Source organism: Canis lupus, chromosome 30 (assembly GCF_003254725.2).
Source record: "Canis lupus dingo isolate Sandy chromosome 30, ASM325472v2, whole genome shotgun sequence".
In the NCBI taxonomy this organism is placed as follows: domain Eukaryota; kingdom Metazoa; phylum Chordata; class Mammalia; order Carnivora; family Canidae; genus Canis; species Canis lupus.
Genome location: NC_064272.1, coordinates 32,527,683 through 32,548,072, shown reverse-complemented (window position 1 = coordinate 32,548,072; position 20,390 = coordinate 32,527,683). Strand labels below are relative to the sequence as shown.

The following is a 20,390-nucleotide window of genomic DNA, read 5'->3' as shown; positions in this document are numbered from 1 at the left end:
TTCATAATAAAGGAACACAAATCAAAACTATGAAATACTATTTTTCATTAATCACTTTGCCAAAAACTAAATGATGAGGTAATAGCTGATGTCAGTAACAGTGTAGGTAGGTAGAAGGCAATTTAATCTCTATCAAAATTTTATTTATTTTTTTTAAAGATTTTATTTATTTATTCATGAGAGACACAGAAAGGCAGAGATGTAGGCAGAGGGAGAAGCAGGCTTCATGCAGGGAGCCCGATGTGGGACTCAATCCTGAGACTGGGACAGTGGAATCATCCCCGCCCTGAGTCAAAAGCAAGTGCTCAACCGCTGAGCCACCCAGGCATCCCTCTATCAGAATTCTAAATACTCAGCCACCAACCCAGAAATTCCAGTGCTAGGAATGAACTTGTTCTATGAATAGAGACTATAAGGATGTTCACTAAAGCATTATTTAGAATATCAATATATCCCACACAAGGTCTGGTTACATAAACACTAAGTCCACTCACAGAATTAAATCTATAAAGTTGTTTAAAGACCAAAAAAAAACTATACATACCAATCTGAAAAAGCCTAAGATATATTAAATGAAATATACAAGATGCAGAATCGAATACGAAAAAGTCCATTTGCATTTTTGAAAAATGAATGGGAGGAAAAAATATATATATATATCTCCAGAAAAATTCTGGGAAGCTACTTAGAAAACTAGTAAATAGTGGACTCTTAAGAGTCCAAATGGGAGGCAGGTAGAGATGGAAAGGGCATTGGGTTTTTTTTGTTTTTTTACTATTTGAATTTTTCTTTAACTATCTGAATTTTTCCCCAGGCACAGAAAACTTTGAACTCCTTTTTTTTAAATGAATTCAACAAAAGATCATCTCCACCAAGGCACACTGAACAATAAAGACACAAACTTCAAGGCAGGTTTTTTTTTTTTCAAACATTTACTGAACACAAACACCATTTTTTTTCCTTTTACACAGCAATATTGTTAGTTTCAAATTAGCTGGGCTATTAGGACTGTCATTTGCCACGAAATTAAAAATGATTCTACATGTCAAACTCAAATAGAAAATGTCATGCAATATATAAATCACTAACAGACCTTTGGTGCAGTCAGCAAGTTTACTATGTTTATTAAAGTCACGTAAATGGTTTGACAAAAGTGCACAATAGAATGACATCACTGGTTTGTTATAAATCACAGTGAATTACTAGAATACAACAATGTAGTTCCTCTACATGGAGGATTACAGGATGGGGTGAATATTATAAAGGATAGGATCTTTTCAACACATTAGGCCAGTCAGATTTTACTCCCCAACTTATGTACCTTTGAAAAGACTGGTTAGCAAAGCTGAGGGGTTTTCCTCCTCTTTTCTCCTCTACCAATTACTAATAAGCCACAACAAAAAAAAAAGCCATGCACAAATTTTACAACACCTGATAAAAAACAGATACAAAATCTTGTTTACTTCATCACTTGGCAAAGCTTGCATCTTCGCTCCTTCATTTTTCTGATTAGGCCACTTGTCACATAACTCACCCCTAAATGAAAAGCTGTTAATAATTTAGCAATACTCACCCCTGCACACACATCAAGATACACTCCCCATAACCATCAAGTCCATGTCCCTTCCCTGCACATTAACACAAATGAACACACCACAAACCTAGGACTAAAGACATTTACTTTACAATTTTAAAAATTAATATATATAGCATCACTATCAGTGTATTTATTTCAGATCCCATATTTGGGAGAGAGGATGCTGTACATACAACCGAGCCCATCTGAAGATTTGGGCAAATCTGCCAGAAATGTATGAGGAAGGCCCTGCGATGTGCCATACATAACCAGGTGCTTTCTACCTTCCAGAGAGGAACCCAGAGCAGAGCTGTGCATTTCCAGAGCAGGAATAAACACAGAGCTTAACATCTTATGGGCTGGTAACTTTTCATAGAGCGAAAGGCAGAGTTTTGTCTTCTTTAATTCATTTTCATGTTACAGCATAGTGAAGAAAACAGAATAGTCATCTGTACATAGATACATATGGCTAGCCTAAAAAGGAACATTTAAGATCTTTACAGAAGATCTACCATAAAAACAAGTCCTTTATTATACTCTTATCCATCTACTCACTAGTTCAATCACTGGCTGCTTCTAAACCCAGCAAACTGTAATCCGAGGTCCAGCAACTCACTCCTCACCCTGTCCCATTCAAAAAAAAAAAAAAAAAATGCTTCTGCATGAATAATCCAAAATGGTCTTACCCATAAAGTAGCTGCCTCAAACTATAGTGGAGACTGGAGACAGGGTGTTGTTCCCTTGGGATTTGGATTTTTAAAGACACTTCCCAAATGCAGAGTTGATACTCAGGGAGCTACTGTCCCCAAATCATATGTTACTTCAAACAGACTATCGTACCTATCTAAATTCCTCATAATTGTCAGCTACTAATCAATTATTAGTATAATGAAATAAAACTCTTCCCAGAAATCCAGAAATGAGCAAGACCAAAGCTTGCTTTTTGGTTGGTTTGTTTGAAGTTCCCACAGTAAAGAACCTTAAGGTAGTTGGACTGTGGCCTGCTAGAGCCATCCAGGGTAGACTGAAAAAAAATATGTTGTGTCAGAGTTCTTAAATAAAAAATTTCCCCCTTCTTTATCAATTGGGGGAATGGGTTTGCTGCCCATTCCTTGAGTTAGAGACCTAAGGTCAAGAGTTCAAGGTCACCAACTCCATTAAAAGCGTAAAACCCACCTAAGTTTCACATGGTTTGCCCAGGTATTCAACCACCTGGGCCTCTAGTTCAGCCAAATTCATAGGACAATTACTGAGCAAGGCAAGTTTTAACTTCATCTGTAACATCATCAAGGAAGACTTATAATCCAAAGCATACTTCTACCAATAATAAACAGAAAGTGACAAAAGTGGCTGGAAATGGAGACAGCCTAGAGTTCTCAAGTAAGCTGAGATACTCAACTATTATTACCTATTTATTTTCCTTAAAACACACACACACACACACACACACACACACACACAATAAAACAAAACTTAAGCTTGGGAAGGATTTGGCTAAACATGTTTAAAATAATCCTACCAAAAACAAATAAAAAACAGGCATGTAAATCACTTGTTTCAAGAATGGTTTTATACAGATGTTTCACAATACATATTTGGATTTATTTTACAAGACAAAATTAGATCCTTAGCAATAGAGTGCACAATGTCCTACTACACTATAGTAAAAAATTTGTTACCATTAGCAGAGTTCATAGTTTATTCCACTGTCTTCCTTCTCCAACTCTGTCAGCATTTCAATCAGCAGCTCTACTTTCTCCAGCATTCATCCCTTCTCAAAAACAGTCATTAAATTTTGATGTCTGAATATGTACATGTGATCATTATCCTCATTTTATAAATAAGCAATATCTAAAATAGTGCTGGTCCTGGGTAGCCAAAGAGATGAAATGGTTTTTAAAACATGCAACATTATCTGATATTTTAAGTGTTGGTGTTTAAAAATCATACGCATTAATAATGGAACTAACTGAACACCAAGTATCACAGCTACTCCTCAGACTGTCAAAGAAGCAGGCCTTGAAATCTAAAAAACACAGAGTCTGATCTAAGCTGCGGAAAAGGCGGGATTCACTCACCTTGGGGCCATGCATTTTCTCTTTCAGGCCATGAGAGTTGCCAAGAGCAAGGTACAGGGTTTCCTTGATTATGCCAGGAGGAGCAAGGCCGGTAATTTTAAAATTAGGGCTCATTCAAATACCACCCTTTAAACCATCCTAAAAGCCCTCCTTGTAAAAACCTCAGGTTGGGGAAACAGAAATATATTACGACGACAGAATTTACCATCAAAACATTCCTAGCTGAAGCAAGAAGAACACGAAGAGTTAACTACAGTAGCTGTAAAGGTATCTTGCATTCTTGGGGGGGGGGAGTTTTTAAGCTTCCCACCTTCCATTCCCTCCTACCCTTCAAACTATTTCATTTCGTGGGGTATCTTTTATTTAAGGCCCTAGGTGCTAATTTTGGCTTGGTCATTGTATTTTACACTGATCCAACTGCAACCCTTCTCTTATACTTCACAAAACAGTACACATACATTCAATGACCACTGAAACCGTACAAGTTTGGGGTTTTTTCTGTTTTTGTTGTTTTAGTTTATATCTGATGTTACTATGTCATCATAATGCTTTTCATTAAAGAAAAAAAAAAGCTGCAGGTCTTCACTTACAGTACCATGCACTATGAGTAGCTAAGGCATTCATTTGGCACTAAAGAGAAAAATACAGATATAGCTAATTTTATCATTTTTAACATCGATAGGTGTGTACCCTCTACTTGAATTTCTGTGATGCTTAAAAGATAATCACAGAATACTCTTTTAATCCAACAGTTAAAACGCTGCCATTAAAACAGAACAGAAAAAACAGAGACCTCTGCATAGCCTATCAGAATCTGTGACATTTTGTGGTTGAAAAACTTGCAGCTCTCACAAAAACATCTTTCAAAGGAGCATTGCAAATTATTTTCATCATCAAAACCATTTAATTTCCTATACCGCACTAGTGATTTTTCTACTAGTTATAAGGGAGACTAAGAAAGCGAAAAAATTACAAATTACAAATATCCTGGTTCCTTTTCATCTGTCATAAACACCTTATTAAGGGGGCACAGACAATGCCCTCTGGAAAAGTAATTTCCAAATTTTAAAAGAGACCACACAGGAGGAAAGGGAGAAAGGGACAAAAATAGAACATATAACTATATTATAACAATTTGTTTCATAAGAAAACACAGCATTCATAATTTTTACATGTCTGTGAGCGGAGTCAAAAGCAGACTGCTGCAATTTAGAGAAATTACATTAAAACAGACTTCAAAGAATTTGAGAATTTAAGCCCTAAAGGCAAGTAGTCCATCAATATTCTCTGAAAATTTGCTTTAAGATTATTACTACTTTGTATATACCACCCAGCATAATGCAACAATTTCCATGGGTTTAACTTTATGCTTAACTGTTATTAAGTGAGCACATTTTCAGATTAATCTGCAGCTATATTTTTTTAAATCCTCCTGATGTTATAATGTGTTGTATCACTCCACATAAATATCTAAGAGAGAAAACTACCTACAGCAGTTTGGCACGTGCAGAACACCTGGATATCCCGTTACTTTTTATGGTCCTTTTTAGTTGTTTTGCTTCATGAAATCCTCAAAACTGCTGCAAGGATAACACACTGACACAGGCTTAACAGAAATACTTTTGTAGGCAGTTTCTTAAAACATTATCAACTTCAAATCATAAATGTCCCTTGTTACATAAACAAAATATCTTATACTCGTTCCTTAAAAAAAAAAAATTACAAATAGTCCAATCATTATGTTGTACACCTGAAACTGATAAAATGTATCTCAATTATACTTCGATTGGGAAAGCAAAAGACATAAATGAAGAAAAAAAGAAAGAGAAAGTTAAGTGACCAATATCCAGACACCTTAGATTATAGTTACACCTAAACAATGTGGCTTTGTTTAAAGTGTATTTGAAATCAATAACCGTTATGAGGCAAAAAAGACCAAATACAGAACTAAGGAAGGACGGGGAGGGAGGAAGGGTAGTGGAAAGAAAAGTAGAATTTATGAACACATAATTCTATTGTCTGTGATTAAAGTCCTTTACTTTTTAGCACCACATTAAACGATTTTACATATCCAGTCACTTAATGAAATCCAACAAACTCTTCAAGAGTTCTGGGGATCTGGTCTTGGTAGTTAATGTCATTAGCCCGAACTGCTCGGGCAGCCAGGCACTTGAGACTCATCTTCATCTGAGTTTTAAGTAGTATCTCAGATACCCCAGTGGTACTCTTGTCTAGCGGAGTCTTATTCTGTTTATTTGTCATGTCAGTGTGAGCGCCAGCTTCAACCAAGCTAATGATGATAGAGTGCAAGGTCAAAAAATCACTGATGGGCCTGTTGTACTGCACAATAATGTGAAGGGCACTGTTCCCCTCATTGTCTACAGCATTCACCTCAGCACCACAGTCCAGCAGCAGCTTTGTGACAAGTGCGTTCGGAAAGCTGCAGACATCGTTGGTGTGGAAATCATCAACCGGGGTGTTGGAGTTGACAGCTAGATGCAGCAAGGTGAAACCTTCCCGAGTTCTGGGATCAAGGTGAATCAGGTTGTAGATCTGCTTGTTAATTTTGCACTGATCTTCTTCGCTACACTGTGTTTTGGTGGAGATGCACACTAAATACAGAAAGGTATAGAGATTACATTCATAATTGTCCATAGCGTTGTGGACATCAGCATCTGGAATATTTTTTACTCTGTTCATACTCTGTTCTATTTCCAAAACGCTGCATCTCAAAACACATTCTATGTCTGGGGCCTTCACAGTTTCATTCAAATGTATCATCTGTGAGAAAACTTGAGCAAATCGAAGAAGATCCTTGTGGGTATTCCTGTTGCCTTTCTGTCTCAGGTGCAAGGCGTGCAGCCACAGCTTGATACACTGTTCAAATTCCATGTTATCCGCATAAACAGCTCCCCTGTAAATGATGGGATGGGACACATCAATATTGTCAGCACCTAAAATCCGTTCCCGAACTATAAGGCCTTCCATATGAAGAGCATCTCTGTCTTGCCGAATGGATTCCAGTTCCTGAGGATTTCTACATTCAGTTCTATTCCCATAAGCATGGATTGGTGGAAGAACCTCTTTCTCCAGAATGTTATCACCATCTTGAAACCTCTCCAACATGGCTAAATATAAATAGTGGTACGTCTTCATGATGTCATAGTTCTCACGGTCGTTTGCAAAGGAGGCACCCAAGAGTTCCAAAGCTTCGATCCGACTTCTTCGGTCACAATCAGCATGAGAGAGCAACAGTTCGACGACATCAGCTTTACAGCTTTCGGCAGCTACTTTTAATGGCGTCATCCCATGGCCATTCACCACTATAGCAGCGCGCCATTTTATCAGCTCTTTCACAATATCTATGTGCCCGGCTTCTGCTGCAAAGTGCAGTGCGGTGGCTCCACAATGTGCTTTAGCATTGGGATCGGCACGTTGTTCTAAAAGGTATCTCACCACGTCAGTGTGTCCCTTATATGCTGCAATCATCAGGCAGGTGTTGTCGTATTTGTTGGCAATGCTGATGTTGGCATTATTTTCAACCAAGTATTTCACAATGTCCAGCCTGCCATCAAAGCATGCTGCCCGCAGAGGGGTTGAGTTAGTCACTGTGGTGTGGTTCACGTTGGCTCCGTGGCTGACTAGAAGTTTAACAACTTCAAAATGTCCGGCTCCTGCTGCACACCAAAGAGCGGTAGCCCCGTCAATGACGTACCTATTCGTGAAGAGAACCAACAGTCAGAAAACGGAGGCCACTAACCAAAGTACAAAAAATAGATTCGTTTGCACCAACCAAAACTTCAATCTACCAAACATTAATACAACATTAGTTTGGGTGAAAATAAAATTGGGTCACTTGAGTAAAACACTCTGCATTGTACTTATACTAAGTAGAAGCTCAGGAAATGTTAGTTATTGCCGTTATTGCTGAAGTATATAATCCTAAAAAAGAGAAAACCATAAACCAACTTTCTACTAACAAAAGTAAATACATTTCAGAAAACAGAGGAAACGTATGGAGGTTCATAACTTCTTTACCACCAAGTTGATGCACTGGCTCTTAAGGAAAAACCTGTTGTTCCTTCCCAATATTCCCCAGGTACCTACAGTTTCTCCCAAAAGGTCAGCAAGAAAGCTATCCTAGTCCTCATATTAAGAATGTTAGACACTCCTTTAGGAAAAAAAATATTTAAGCAGATAATTTTCCCCTAAGATTATATCTAAGCTAATCAAATCTACGTCTACTACAGCAATGAGAATGCAAAAATCCCTGCTCCATACAATACAAAAGGATCACATAAACATGATACTGAGCAAAAGATGTCAACCGAACATAGTACATATTATATTACTACATTTATAGATCTATCTGTAGTGTTAGAAGTCAGGACACTGTTTACTTTTAAGGGGAATAGATAGTAGGAGGAAGCACAAAGGGATTTTAGTAAATAAATATATTCACTTTGTGAAATTTGTATACAATTTCAATTAGTGCATTTTTCTCCATCTGTTCTACTCCAATTTAAATCTTAAAAACGTGTGTGTGTGTGTGTTGTGGGTTTATGTACGTTCCTCAACTAAACTACTAGGGGAAAATAATAACAGCAGGAAACAAGTAGCACTTTCCTAAAACCAACTGAGCATCTTCCCTGACCTTCAGCCCATGTTTGTACTTTTTGGCTTCACAGTCATCACTCACTGGTATGTGCTAGATTCACTACTTATATAGAATTAGACTCTTGCTAGAAGGCCAATTTTCCCCATGTTTCTACCTTCCATTTCTCCCCAACCTCAATTTTTCAATTGTTTTTCCTATTACTGACCATCAGACATAAAAATGTAGATTTTTGCTGCAGATACTTAGATCTACTGTGCCCGAACCACTAAAGTAAGTATACTTGCAAGTGTTAAGGAAAAAGGTCAATCAAAAGCAGTATTTACTAGAACAAGTAAATATTTATACCAAAAACCTCAGCTGAGCTTCTCACTATACAATCTAATGTTATAACACAGGTCAAACTGTATCTTCCATGAAGTTAAAGAATATAAGCCCCCTGGTATAATATAAATATCATAGCTTAACCCCAATTAATCACCCCCCTCAAATACCACTCTCCATGGTTTCTGCTGAAAACAAAAGACCCAGTTTATAATAATTCAAGCAATTACTTCTAAGGTTTCATATAATGACACAAAATGACGCAAAAGCCTTCTAACAAGTGCCTATGGAGCTGCCTACGAGAAAGGCTGTAGGACTAACTGGGAAGAAGCTTAAAACTATTGGAAATGTCCTAAATAATCTTGATCCAGGTAGTGCCTACATGGGTGGATATTTAGGAAAATTACTCCTCAAACTGCACACTTAAGATCTGTGCATTCTATTGTATGGAAGACAAACCTCGAGAAAGAAAAAAGCAGGTTTCTAAAGTTTCTTTTTTAAAATGCCATTTAATTGTGGGTTTTTTTGTTTTAATATTTTGTTTATTTATTCATGAGAGACAAAGAGAGAGAGAGAGAGAAAGGCAGAGACATAGTCAGAGAGAGATGCAGGCTCCATGCAGGGAGCCTGATGTGGGACTCGATCCTAGGACTCCAGAATCATGCCCTGGGCTGAAGGCAGGCACTCAACCGCTGAGCCACCCAGGCGTCCTCCCATTTAATTGTTAATTGATTTTTTTAAACTAAAGTGTAAGTCCAGAGACACCTAGGTAGCTCAGTGGTTGAGCATCTGCCTTCAGCTCAGGGCATGATTCCAGGTCCGGGAATGGAGTCCCACATCAGGCTCCCCATGGGGAGTCAGCTTCTCCCTCTGTGTCTCTGTCTCTCTCTCTGTGTCTGTCATGAATAAATAAATAAAATCTTGTAAATAAATAAATAATAAAGTATAAGTCCAAAAAATAAGACATTATATCAGTGACAGTTTTCAGCAGTTGCCAACTATACCTTTTGCAAACAATTAAAATTCACTTACTAACATTTTTTTTAAGACTTTATTCATTCGTGAGAGACACAGAGAGAGAGGTGGAGACACAGACAGAGGGAGAAGCAGGCTCCCCGCAGGGAGCCCAATGTGGGACTTCATCCCCATGATCCCCAAACCCAGGATCATGCCCTGAGCCAAAGGCAGAAGCTCAACCGCTAACCCACCCAGACGTCCCTCATTTATTAACATTTTTATTGCCACGATAATACAAAGTTAAAAAAATTTTTCTTTCACTGTCCAAAAAAATACCATTTACAAAAGCATTAGAAAATAACAGTATCTAGTAATAAATCTAATGAAAACTGTGCAAGACCTCTTAACTGAAAACTATAAAACATTCCTGAGACAAATTAAAGACCTAAATAAATGGAGAAATATTCCATATTTATAGTTTAGAAGACTCAATAGTGTTAAGATGTCAATTCTCTACCAAAATGATCTATAGAGTCAATGCAATCCATCAAAATCTCAGCAGGGGCAGGTGTGTGTGTGTGTGCATGTGTGAGCATGCAGGCACATCCACATAGGTAGAGACTGACAAGTCAACTCTAAAATGATATAGAAATCCAATTGACCTAGAATAACCAAAATAATCTTGAAAGAAAAAAAAAGTTGAAGGACAAACTACAGTTAATTAAGATAATGTGTCACTGGCACAAGGGCAGACATATCACTAAAATAAAAAAACTTCCAAAAATAGATTTACACAGATAGTCTCTTGATTTATAATAAAAGCTCCCTTGAAAACCGTAGAAAGTGTCGTCTTTTTAAAAACTGATCCTGCTCCAAAGAAGACATACAAACGGCCAACGGACAACATGAAAAAATGCTTAAAATCACTCGGCATCAGGGAAATACAAATCAAAACCACAATGAGATACCACCTCATACCAGTCAGAATGGCTAAAATGAACAAGTCAGGAAAGGACAGATGTTGGGGAGGACTTGGGGAAAGGGGATTCCTCGTACACTGTTGGTGGGAATGCAAGCTGGTACAGCCACTCTAGAAAACAGTATGGAGGTTCCGCAAAAAGTTGAAAATAGAACTATCCTACAACCCAACAACTGCACTACCGGGTATTTACCCCCAAGATACAAATGTAGTGATCCAAAAGGGCACCTACACCCCAATGTTTACATGGGTCCAATGTAATGTCCACAATAGCCAAACTATGGAAAGAGCCAGATGTCCATCAACAGATGAACAGAAAAAACAAACAAACAAACAAACAAACAGATGCACGGATAAAGAAGATGTGGTATATATGCAAAAAATGGAATACTATTCGGTCATCAAAAAAAATGAAATCTTGCCATTTGCAACAATGTGGATGGAACTTGAGGATATAATGTTCAGTGAAATAAGTCAATCAGAGAAAGACAATTTATCTTATGATTTCACTGATGTGAAATCTAAATAACAAAACAGAATCTTAGGGGAAGAGAGGGAAAAATAAGACAAAATCAGAGAGAGAGAGAGAGACAAACCTTAAGAGACTCTTAATCACAGGAAGCAAACTGAGGGTCGCTAGAGGGTAGACGGGTGGGGGGACTGGGCAACTGGGTGATGAACATTAAGGAGGGCACGTAATGTAATGAGCACAGGGTGTGATATAAGACTGATGAATCACTGAGTTCTACCTCTGAAACCAATAATACATCATATATTAATTAACTGAATTTAAATAAAAAATTTAAAAAGTTTTTTTAAAAAGTTAAAATAAATAAATAAAATTTAAAAAACTGGTCCTGAAGCAACTAGATATCTGTATGGGAAAAAAATTAACTTTGACTTCTACTTCACACTATGCATAAAAATTGTAGCACAGATCTATGTGAAGAACCAAAACATAAAATTTCTTTAAAAAAAAAGTAGACTATCTTCATGACCTTGGAGTTAATGACTATTTCTTAAACAGAATGTTAAAAAAGTGCTAATCATAGAAAAACTGATTTATTGGGCTTCATTAAAATTAAAGAATTTCAATTCAGTAAAAGATGTTATGAAGAAAGTGAATATGCAATCCACTCACTGGGAGAAGATATTTATTTACATTGAATGTACTTAACATATCAATAAAAGGCAAACAACCCAACTAAAAAATGGGTGAAAAGACTAAACAAGTATACTTCACAAAAGAAGATGAATTCAAGTGACCAATAAACATATGAAAAGATGTTCAAGGTAACTACTTGAGAGAGGTAACTAATTGAATGCGAATTAAAACCAGGAGTTACCGGATAAACAGATACCAGAATAGGTCAAATTAACTGACATGACAGTACTAAGTGTTGGACAGGATGTGAAGCAACAAAACTCTCATTGCTGGTAGGAATGTAATTTGTTTCAACCACTTTCAGGAAAACTGTTTAGCAACAACTATTAAAGTTAAAAATACACCAAACCCCATGACCCAGCAATTCCACTCTTCAGCATACACTGAAGAGAAGTGAACACAAATATCCACCAGTGAAGACGTATACATAAAAATGTCCATAGCAGCTTTATCCATAATAAATAGTCAAACACTTGAAATAACTAAAATACCTGTGTTCAGGATAAATAAGTTGCCATATATTCATACAACAGAATACTACAAAGCATAAAAATAAACTAGTGACACACACAACGGCACAGATGAGTCTCACAATGTGTTAAGCAAAATAAAAGCCAGACAGAAAAGAGGACACTCTGTGATTTCCTTGATAGGAAGTTCAAGGATAGGCAAAACTAGTCTATGGTGATAGAAGCCAGGATAATCATTACTTCTGGAAAGGGAAAGGAGAGGAACTGACTGAGAAGGGGCAAAAGGGAAACGTTGAGTGATAAAAACGTCTTATATACTGATCTACAAAGTGTTTACATGGATGTAAACATATTAAAATTTTATCACATTGTGCACTTAAAATTATGCACTTTACTAGATGTTACACCTTAACTAAAAAGAGTCTTAATTCAAAGCAAAAAGGAGACAAAATTAAAAATACTCAAAAATGAACACAAATAGCTAACAAATATCCTTCAATGTGCTAGGGACTCACTGTGTTAAGTGCTCAATATGCAATGTATCTCATGTAATCCTCATAATAACCTCCCAATAACCCTACAAGATTGACACATTATGTTCATTTTACAGATATATAAAAGGTTTACATGAGATTAAAATACAAAAGTACTCTAGAAACTACAAACTGCATGAAATGTAAGTAAATAATACATGCCATTGCTCAAACACTATTTCAATTTAAAAGACATTTTTTTCAAAAAAAATTTTAAAAATTAAAAATAAAAAGCATTTTTAACTAATTAATAACAGTGATCTATCAAAAAATTAATACACAGTTAATATGTAGTTACATTTACATAGTTAAATGTTTCCTTGCACTTTAAAAATATAAAAATGTTATATGCCAGGAATATCAACCTAAACCATGTAAAACTCAAAAATTTTAGATTAAAATAGCATTCATATACGTTATCTTTAACTCTCAAAAAAACCATAAAAGATAAACGTGACCCTCATTTTAAAGATGAACAAAGAGAGACAAAAAGTGATTAAAATATTTTTCTCACCTCAAACTTTCCAAAGTTAATGATTAGGAATAAAAATCAAATTACAAGTATATATTTCACTTGGTTTTTGTAACAGTTTAATACTTTTCATGATGTAGCCTAATCATTTCCACTTTTCCATATAGTGATGTGATAGAAGCCTCCATCTATTTTTATTGAGGCAATTAAAATTTTTAAATATTTTAGGACAAAAATATTCACCGCAGAATGTATTAGAAAATGACTAGTCCTTCAGAAACATTAGCCTTGAGCAAATTTTGAATTCCTATATCTAAATGAAAACATTAAACAGATTAAAGGAAATTATAAGCCTAAAACCTATGACATTCCTTTGTCTGTAGACTTCAACTGAAATAATGAGCGCAGACTTCCTCAAAACAACATACCAAACACATTTATAACAGAAAATAAAAATATGATAAAATTAATGCAATGTGTACTTAGTCCTATTGGAGAAGTATTAAAAAACAATGATCTTTCTAGATGCAGTCCAACATGGCAATGCAAACTCTCTATTATGTATTTCACTTTAAAAATCAAAAAACTGGGGGGGGTGCCTGGGTTACTCAGCGACCCTTGTGATTTCAGCTCAGGTCATGATCTCAGGGTGGTGAGATTGAGCCCCCCATGGGGCTCCAGGCTCAGGACAGTCCGCTAGATTCTCTACCCCTCTCCCTGCCCCTCCCCCACCCCCATTTATTTAGAGAGTGCATGTGCTATAAATAAATAAATAAATAAATAAATAAATAAATAAATAAATGAATGAATAAATCTTTTTAAAAAATATGAAGAAATCAAGGTTCCTGGCTGGCCTCCATTGGTAGAGGGCATCACTCGATCTCGGGGTCATAAGTTTGAGCCCCATGCTGGGTGTTGAGATTACATTAAAACATAAAATAATTACATAAATTAATAAAATAAAAATAAATTAATTAATAAAATAAAAATAAACTATAATCTGATATTCACCTTTTTACACAAAACGTACACATCACATGATGGAAACACCTCACATAAAAGATAACATTTCTGATCACAAAACTAAGCTCAAACTATTTCCTGGTTCAATTTGAAATAAAAATGTCTGATTCAAGTATATGAAATGTAAATAAAATTCATTAAATGTAAATGATCAACACTTTATTTTAGCCAAAGTCCTTAAAAAAATCATTTATTAGATCAAATATAGTTCCTTGAAATATATACTGCCTGGCAATGATTTTTAAATGAAGCCAAATGATGATGTGCCCCCCCTCATGCCTGTCTTCTACCTGAACATTTAAAGTATTAGTACTAGCGCCAACTTTAAAAGTAAGAGAACTCAACAAAAAGCCTCGGAATTCCCAGAGGTCCTGTTCTCCTTCCCATCCATGTCAGCAAACTTCTTTTAGGACCAGGGTTCCCTTAAAAACTCTGGCACAGAGCTGTCAGGCCCTAGGAACTCAGGCCAGCACACTATTCCATGGTCACATGACACCTCGCCTTTGTTCTGTTCCATTTCTGTAACATTCTCAACAGTTCCCCATTCTCCAACTAAAGGTTCTTTCATTTCTACTCAAGTAATTTTCCTTGCCCACTCATCTGTCAATCTTAGTCTTCATATATTAAGACATAAGTAAGACGATCTCAAATGCTACTCTTAAAAATATGAACAAGGGCTCAACTATCACCATAGGGCTTGACCTAGGTAGGCAGTCCCTTCCTCCTTGAGACTCTTATGAATCCACTTTAGTTTCTTAGGGTATTATAGACATTTTTAGGCAGAACATACACTTCTACAAAATTTTTTTTAATATTTATTTATTTATTTATGATAGACATAGAAAGAGAAAAAGAGGCAGAGACACAGGAGGAGGGAGAAGCAGGCTCCATGCCAGGAGCCTGACACGGGACTCGATCCCAGGACTCCAGCACTGCGCCCTGGGCCAAAGGCAGGCGCTAAACCACTGAGCCACCCAGGGATCGCAACTTCTACAAAATTTTTAATAAGCTATTTATTTTATAAATGTCTTCCTCTCTCACACAAAACATGCTGTATCAAACCCATAATTATACAGATAACCATTGCTTAGGATAAAGCTAAGAAGTGAAACTTTTTTTGAAATGTTAGGCTAATAACTGGATAGGTAATGAACAATGTGACAAAAAATTGTGAAGATGCGTGTACATAAGTGATAAAAACTAGAAAACACTGATCTACTTCAGCACACACAGACACCTGTTAGTCCCCACCTGGCCATGATTCTCAAGTGCCAATGGAATCTAAAGGGAGATTTAGCTGAGTACCTCTCAAAAGCCGGCCCCCAAGGGGTGAGTTGAACTTCATATTGTTAACACCTCATTGGGACTATTTTCACAATGTCTGGAATGAGTGCAAAGTAAAATCATGACATTTGCAAATAACACTCTTTCATCTAGTTCTGAAATGCCAAATGACTGGAATAAACTGCAAAATCTCACAGAATGGTGTGAGTGGGCAGAAAGGTGACCATGAACTTCAATTCTCCTCTGTTAATTAACTGGTAAGCTCCTCAAAGGTAGAGACCTCCTTACATTGTTTTCTGTATCCTCCACAGAAGGTTTAAGAGGGATAGGCCCATCGCAGGCATTTATTAAGTAAAATTCTCAACCACCTTCACACAACAGCCAATAAATTCATAATTATAATAATCCATAAACAAAAAACATAGATCGAAAAATGATCAGCCAAAATCACGCGTGACTGAACCATTTGCAATGCAATTACCTCTATAGGATTCTTGATTATTTTACACAAGGACCATCAAAATCTGGCCTCCACCTCTCTCCAGTCTCCTATAATCTCCTTCTTAATTTCCCCAGCTTGAATCTCTTCCTACAACCACAATGAAATACTTGTCACTGCAAGTTCACCATGCCGCTGCCCCTTCTCCTTACTTCCTATAAGGCCCAACTCAAACATCACCTCCCTGGAGAAGCCTTCCCTGATTCCCCCAGGCAAAGCAGAGCACTTCCTCTTCCCATCCTCCCACAGCAGGCCCAACAGACTTCTAAAACTAAATGGCATGGCATCTGCAATCACTCACTTATGTATCTATTTCTCGGTCTCCCCCCACTAGACCATCTTCCTCCACAGTGGGAACAGTATGTTACTCACCTCTGCATACCCAATCCCCACTGCATTGCCCAGCACACAGTAGGAGTTCCGTAAGTGTTTGCCACCTGAACTCTTTAATTTCACTGCCCAGCGCAGAATACTGGGCAAGTATATAGGCTCAATGTTTATTTGTAATCATTTCTAATAATTTCAAGTTCTTTTCATTCCATCTCAAAAGACCCTTCTCTTTGATAGTAAAAAAGATGGCAAGGGATGCCCGGGTGGCTCAGCAGTTGAGCATCTGTCTTCGGCCTGGGGCCTGATCCTGGAGACCCAGGCTCGAGTCCCACACTGGGCTCCCTGCATGGAGCCTGCTTCTCCCTCTGCCTGTGTCTCTGCCTCTCCCCCCGCACTCCCCCTGTGTCTTATGAATAAATAAAATCTTAAAAAAATAAAAAACAAAAACGGCAATAAGCAAAGCCTTTACAAATGCTTTAGGAGACCATTTTTTCTCACCACTACCCTCTCCTCACCCAAACAGGCCTCCGCAAGCTCCTTAGCCAGGGCGTCCCTGCAGCTGTTCCTGAAATGCCTATTCCAATGAATGCATGTGCCTATACAACTGGAATGGTGCTGGAAGTTCAGGGGTCATTCCGTATCACTCCCTGTCTAGGTATAGGAAAGGCTGTGGGAACGCAGGGAGTTCTAGAAAGGACACAGAAACCGGTAAGAGAAAGCAGACACAAATCAGGGTGCCATCTTTAATCAACAGGAAAAAAAAAAAAAAAAGACCATCTCCTTGATGTGTTGGGAGAGGATACAGGAGATTAACCACCAACACAGGCGATTGTTTCATTAAAACGTAATACTCTAAAATATTCTGCTCTCATCTACAGCAGAAGAAAAAGCTTTTATTATTTAAACCTAAAAAAGAACCGAAATTCAACAACGCCCTAGTCAATCTTCAAGAAGCACTTTTTCAATGAGGGTTTAACCAAGCAGTTTCCAATCACCATAACTGAAGACGCCTATCTTTTTATGCTTGGACCGCATCTACCTCCGAGGGAGGGAAATGCCCAAAGAGCTCAGGCACTGGCGCACAAGTCAACGAAAACAAATGCCATCAATGGAGAAGTTCCTGATCTGTTAGACACTTTAGGACAAATAGCCCAGCACGGCAAAGATGGCACACCTGACACCTCTGCCTTAAACACTCATTCCTACCCCCCCAAAACGTGCACACTTAAACCTCAACAAATTTCAACTATGACAATATGAATTTTTGAACTCCCTTCCTCGAATAAAACACATAGCACTCTCAAGTCTCTCCACGATATCACAGAATAACACGCATTAACAACGGCAGTATCTCCTGGTCCAGGTCCAGGGCCGTTTCTGCAGCCAACCCACCTACCCCGGAGCCAAGCACAAGAGTCAGGACCACCTCTTGGGACGTCTGGCGGCCGGACCATCCCTGGAGAGGCTGGAGTCCCGGGGCCTCGTTCGGACACTAAGGCTCCCACCGTCCCCCTCCCCCTCTCCCCTCACCACCCCATCCCCATCCCCCTCCCCGCAACCCGTCGGGAGCGATCCGTCACTTGGAAGGACCAAGCACCGACCAAACAACTCGTCAAACAGAGGTCCTCAGTGTTCACTGCCCACCGCGTTCATGTCTCATCTCGCTTGCAACCCCCAGAGCCACCAAGGTAAAAGCTGGGAAGGAGCACCTCCTGCGGACGACCTGCTCACGGCCTCCGTGGGGGGGGGGGGGGGGGGGGGTACCAGTACCCGCTCCAGATCAAGGCAGAGGGTGTGGCTCCGTAGCCCCCGCAGAAGCGAGGACGGTGGGTAAAGGGGCCGGTGAGGATGAGCAGAACCGCGGGATCGGGGATCCCCGGGGGGCCCAGCGGTTGAGCATCTGCCTTTGCCCCGGGGCGTGATCCTGGAGGCCCGGGCTCGAGTCCCACGTCGGGCTCCCTGCGTGGAGCCTGCTTCTCCCTCTGCCTGTGTCTCTGCCTCTCTCTCTGTGTGTCTCTCATGAGTAAATAAATACAATCTTTAAAAATAAAAAAAATAAAAACACGGGATGCAGGAGGAGGAGCCCCTGGAAGACGCGGTGGGCATCCGTGCGGCGGCGGCGGCGGCGGCGGGAGGGGTCGGGGTCGGGGTCGGGGTCGGGGTCGGGGTCGGGGGGCACCTACCCGTCGAAGCGGACGGTGCCCGTCTGCTGCGTCTGCACCCGGTAATGCTCCAGCAGCAAGCGCACCACCTTGGCGTGGCCGTTGCGGGCTGCGATGATGAGGGGCGTGGAGCGCTGCCCTCCCTGCTGGCTGACATAGCCCAGCAGGTAGCGGATGTCGCTTTCGGAGCGGTTGAGGAGCAAGGCGGCCAGGGTCAGCACCTTGCCCTCGCTGGCCGCCTTGTAGACGTAGCCGGCCAGGCCCTCCATGGCCGCCGCCAACTCCAACACCCGTTTGGTCGCCACCGCGGCTGCTGCCTGGCGCCCCCGGAGGCCGCGTTCGCCAGCGCTTCCAACCCGGGCCCTCGCAGCCCATTCAACGGGGCGCCGCCGCCGCCGCCGCGCCCAGGCAGCAGCGCGGCCCGCCGAGGGCGCAGACGCGGAGGCGGCCGCGCGCCGCGGGGGGCACGTCCGCGACCCGGCCCGCGCCGCTGCGAGGACGGCGGTCAGGGCCGCCCCCGAGGCCCCAGGCGCCGGCCCCGGGCCGAGGGCATCTCCATGGCGGCCGCCGCCCCGGGCCTCCGGCCGGACCCCTCCTTCCTGCGCGCTGCGACAGGCGCGCGCCCGAGCTACGGGTCGCCGGCCGGGTCTCAAGAGGGCCGCACGCGCCCCGGATGGCGAACGACGGGGCGCGCCTTCCCGCCCGCCCCCCCACCACGCCGCGCCCGGCCCGCGGGGCCTAAGGCCTGAAACGGCCTCCGCGTCCGCGCCGCCGCCTCCTCGGCTGCAGGGAGCCCGCAGGGCCTCGCCCACGGGTGCTCAGAAGCGCCAGACGCCGCCGATGGCCTCGCAGCTCCGCGCCCGGGCGCCTCCGCAGCCAGGCGGAACGCTCCCGCCGCAGCAGCCGCCGAGCTCGGGGCGGACAGGAAGGCGCGCCTCCGCACACTGGGCCGGGAGGGGGCGGGTGCGAGCGGGAGGAACGGTTAAGCCGGGTGTCCCCGCCAAAGCCGCCCGGCCGGCAAACGAGGCCTCGGTGGAGAAAGGTTCTCGGCGCGCAGCGGGCCCGTCCGCGGCTCGGGCCCGAATGTCCTCGTTGCCCTTGACGCCTGCACCGTCCTCCGAGCCCCCACGCGGCCCCGGGGCTCGCTAGCCCGGGGGCGGAGGCGGGGAGCCGAGCCGATACCTCGGGTGGGCGGGGGAGCCCGGCCCACTCTACCGTGGACGCGGCGGGACCGCTCTGGGCCCTAATGGGGGCGCGGGGACGGGCGGCGCTCCTCTGGGAGGGTCCCTTGGAAGGAAAGGGCGGCGTCCCTGAGCCCTGGAAAAATGCAACGCGGGAGGACCTGAGGCCGGCCCCAGCCTCGGGAAGGGACTGGAATTCCGGCCTATCCTCCTTGGAGTGGGTGGGGGGGGGGGGTCCCAGTGTGCAAAGGGGGGGGGCTGCACCTGCGCTGCAGGGGGGGGGGAGGGGGGAGGTGTCTGCAAGGAGGGCGAGGTCTGTATCATCCCAGGCTCTCAGCCTCAGCCTGACACAACCTCCCTGTTCTCGCACACCTCCCTACAAGCCCCTCAAGATGTCAGGGTTGGGGGCACCTGCGTGGCTCAGCGGTTGAGCATCTGCCTTCGGCTCAGCTCATGACCCCCGGGTCGTGGGATCCAGTCCCGCATGGGCCTCCCTGCATGGAGCCTGCTTCTCCCCCTGCACGTGTCTCTGCCTCCTCTCTCTCTCTCTCTCTCTCTCTCTGTCTCTCATGAATAAATAAATAAAATCTTTTAAAAGAGAGAGAGAGAGAAAAAGATCGTTGGGGTTTGAAGAGCTCATTCATCTAAGGAACACTAGAGGTCTACTAGGCGCCAGGCTCTGCGTGGCACTGGCGATGCCGTGATGGGCAAGATGGACACAGCGCCTTCCCTTCTGGGGCCT

The 20,390-nt window shown here is 41.7% G+C and overlaps 1 protein-coding gene across 3 annotated transcripts; it reads right to left on the bottom strand.

Annotated features, from left to right (window-relative positions):
- Positions 1–1,094: 1,094 nt before the first annotated feature.
- Positions 1,095–18,958, bottom strand: FEM1B (fem-1 homolog B). 3 transcript variants are annotated; one of them, XM_025472357.3, is made up of 2 exons: positions 18,489–18,958; positions 1,095–7,369 (listed from the first exon to the last, which is right to left on the bottom strand). In XM_025472357.3, the coding sequence occupies exons 1-2, from the start codon at positions 18,734–18,736 to the stop codon at positions 5,734–5,736; spliced, it is 1,884 nt and encodes a 627-aa protein (XP_025328142.1). In that variant the 5' UTR covers positions 18,737–18,958; the 3' UTR covers positions 1,095–5,733. The 3 variants fall into 3 exon arrangements, with proteins under 3 accessions (XP_025328142.1, XP_025328145.1, XP_025328144.1); XM_025472360.3 differs by lacking the exon at positions 18,489–18,958 and adding an exon at positions 14,483–14,699; XM_025472359.3 differs by lacking the exon at positions 18,489–18,958 and adding an exon at positions 14,181–14,693.
- Positions 18,959–20,390: the final 1,432 nt, after the last annotated feature.

Coding starts and splice junctions, on each gene's coding strand:
- FEM1B (XM_025472357.3), bottom strand. CDS start 18,736: ATGGAGGGCCTGGCCGGCTACGTCTACAAGGCGGCCAGCGAGGGCAAG. Junction 7,370..18,488: donor GGCACCGTCCGCTTCGACGG/GTAGGTGCCCCC, acceptor CTTCACGAATAG/GTACGTCATTGACGGGGCTA.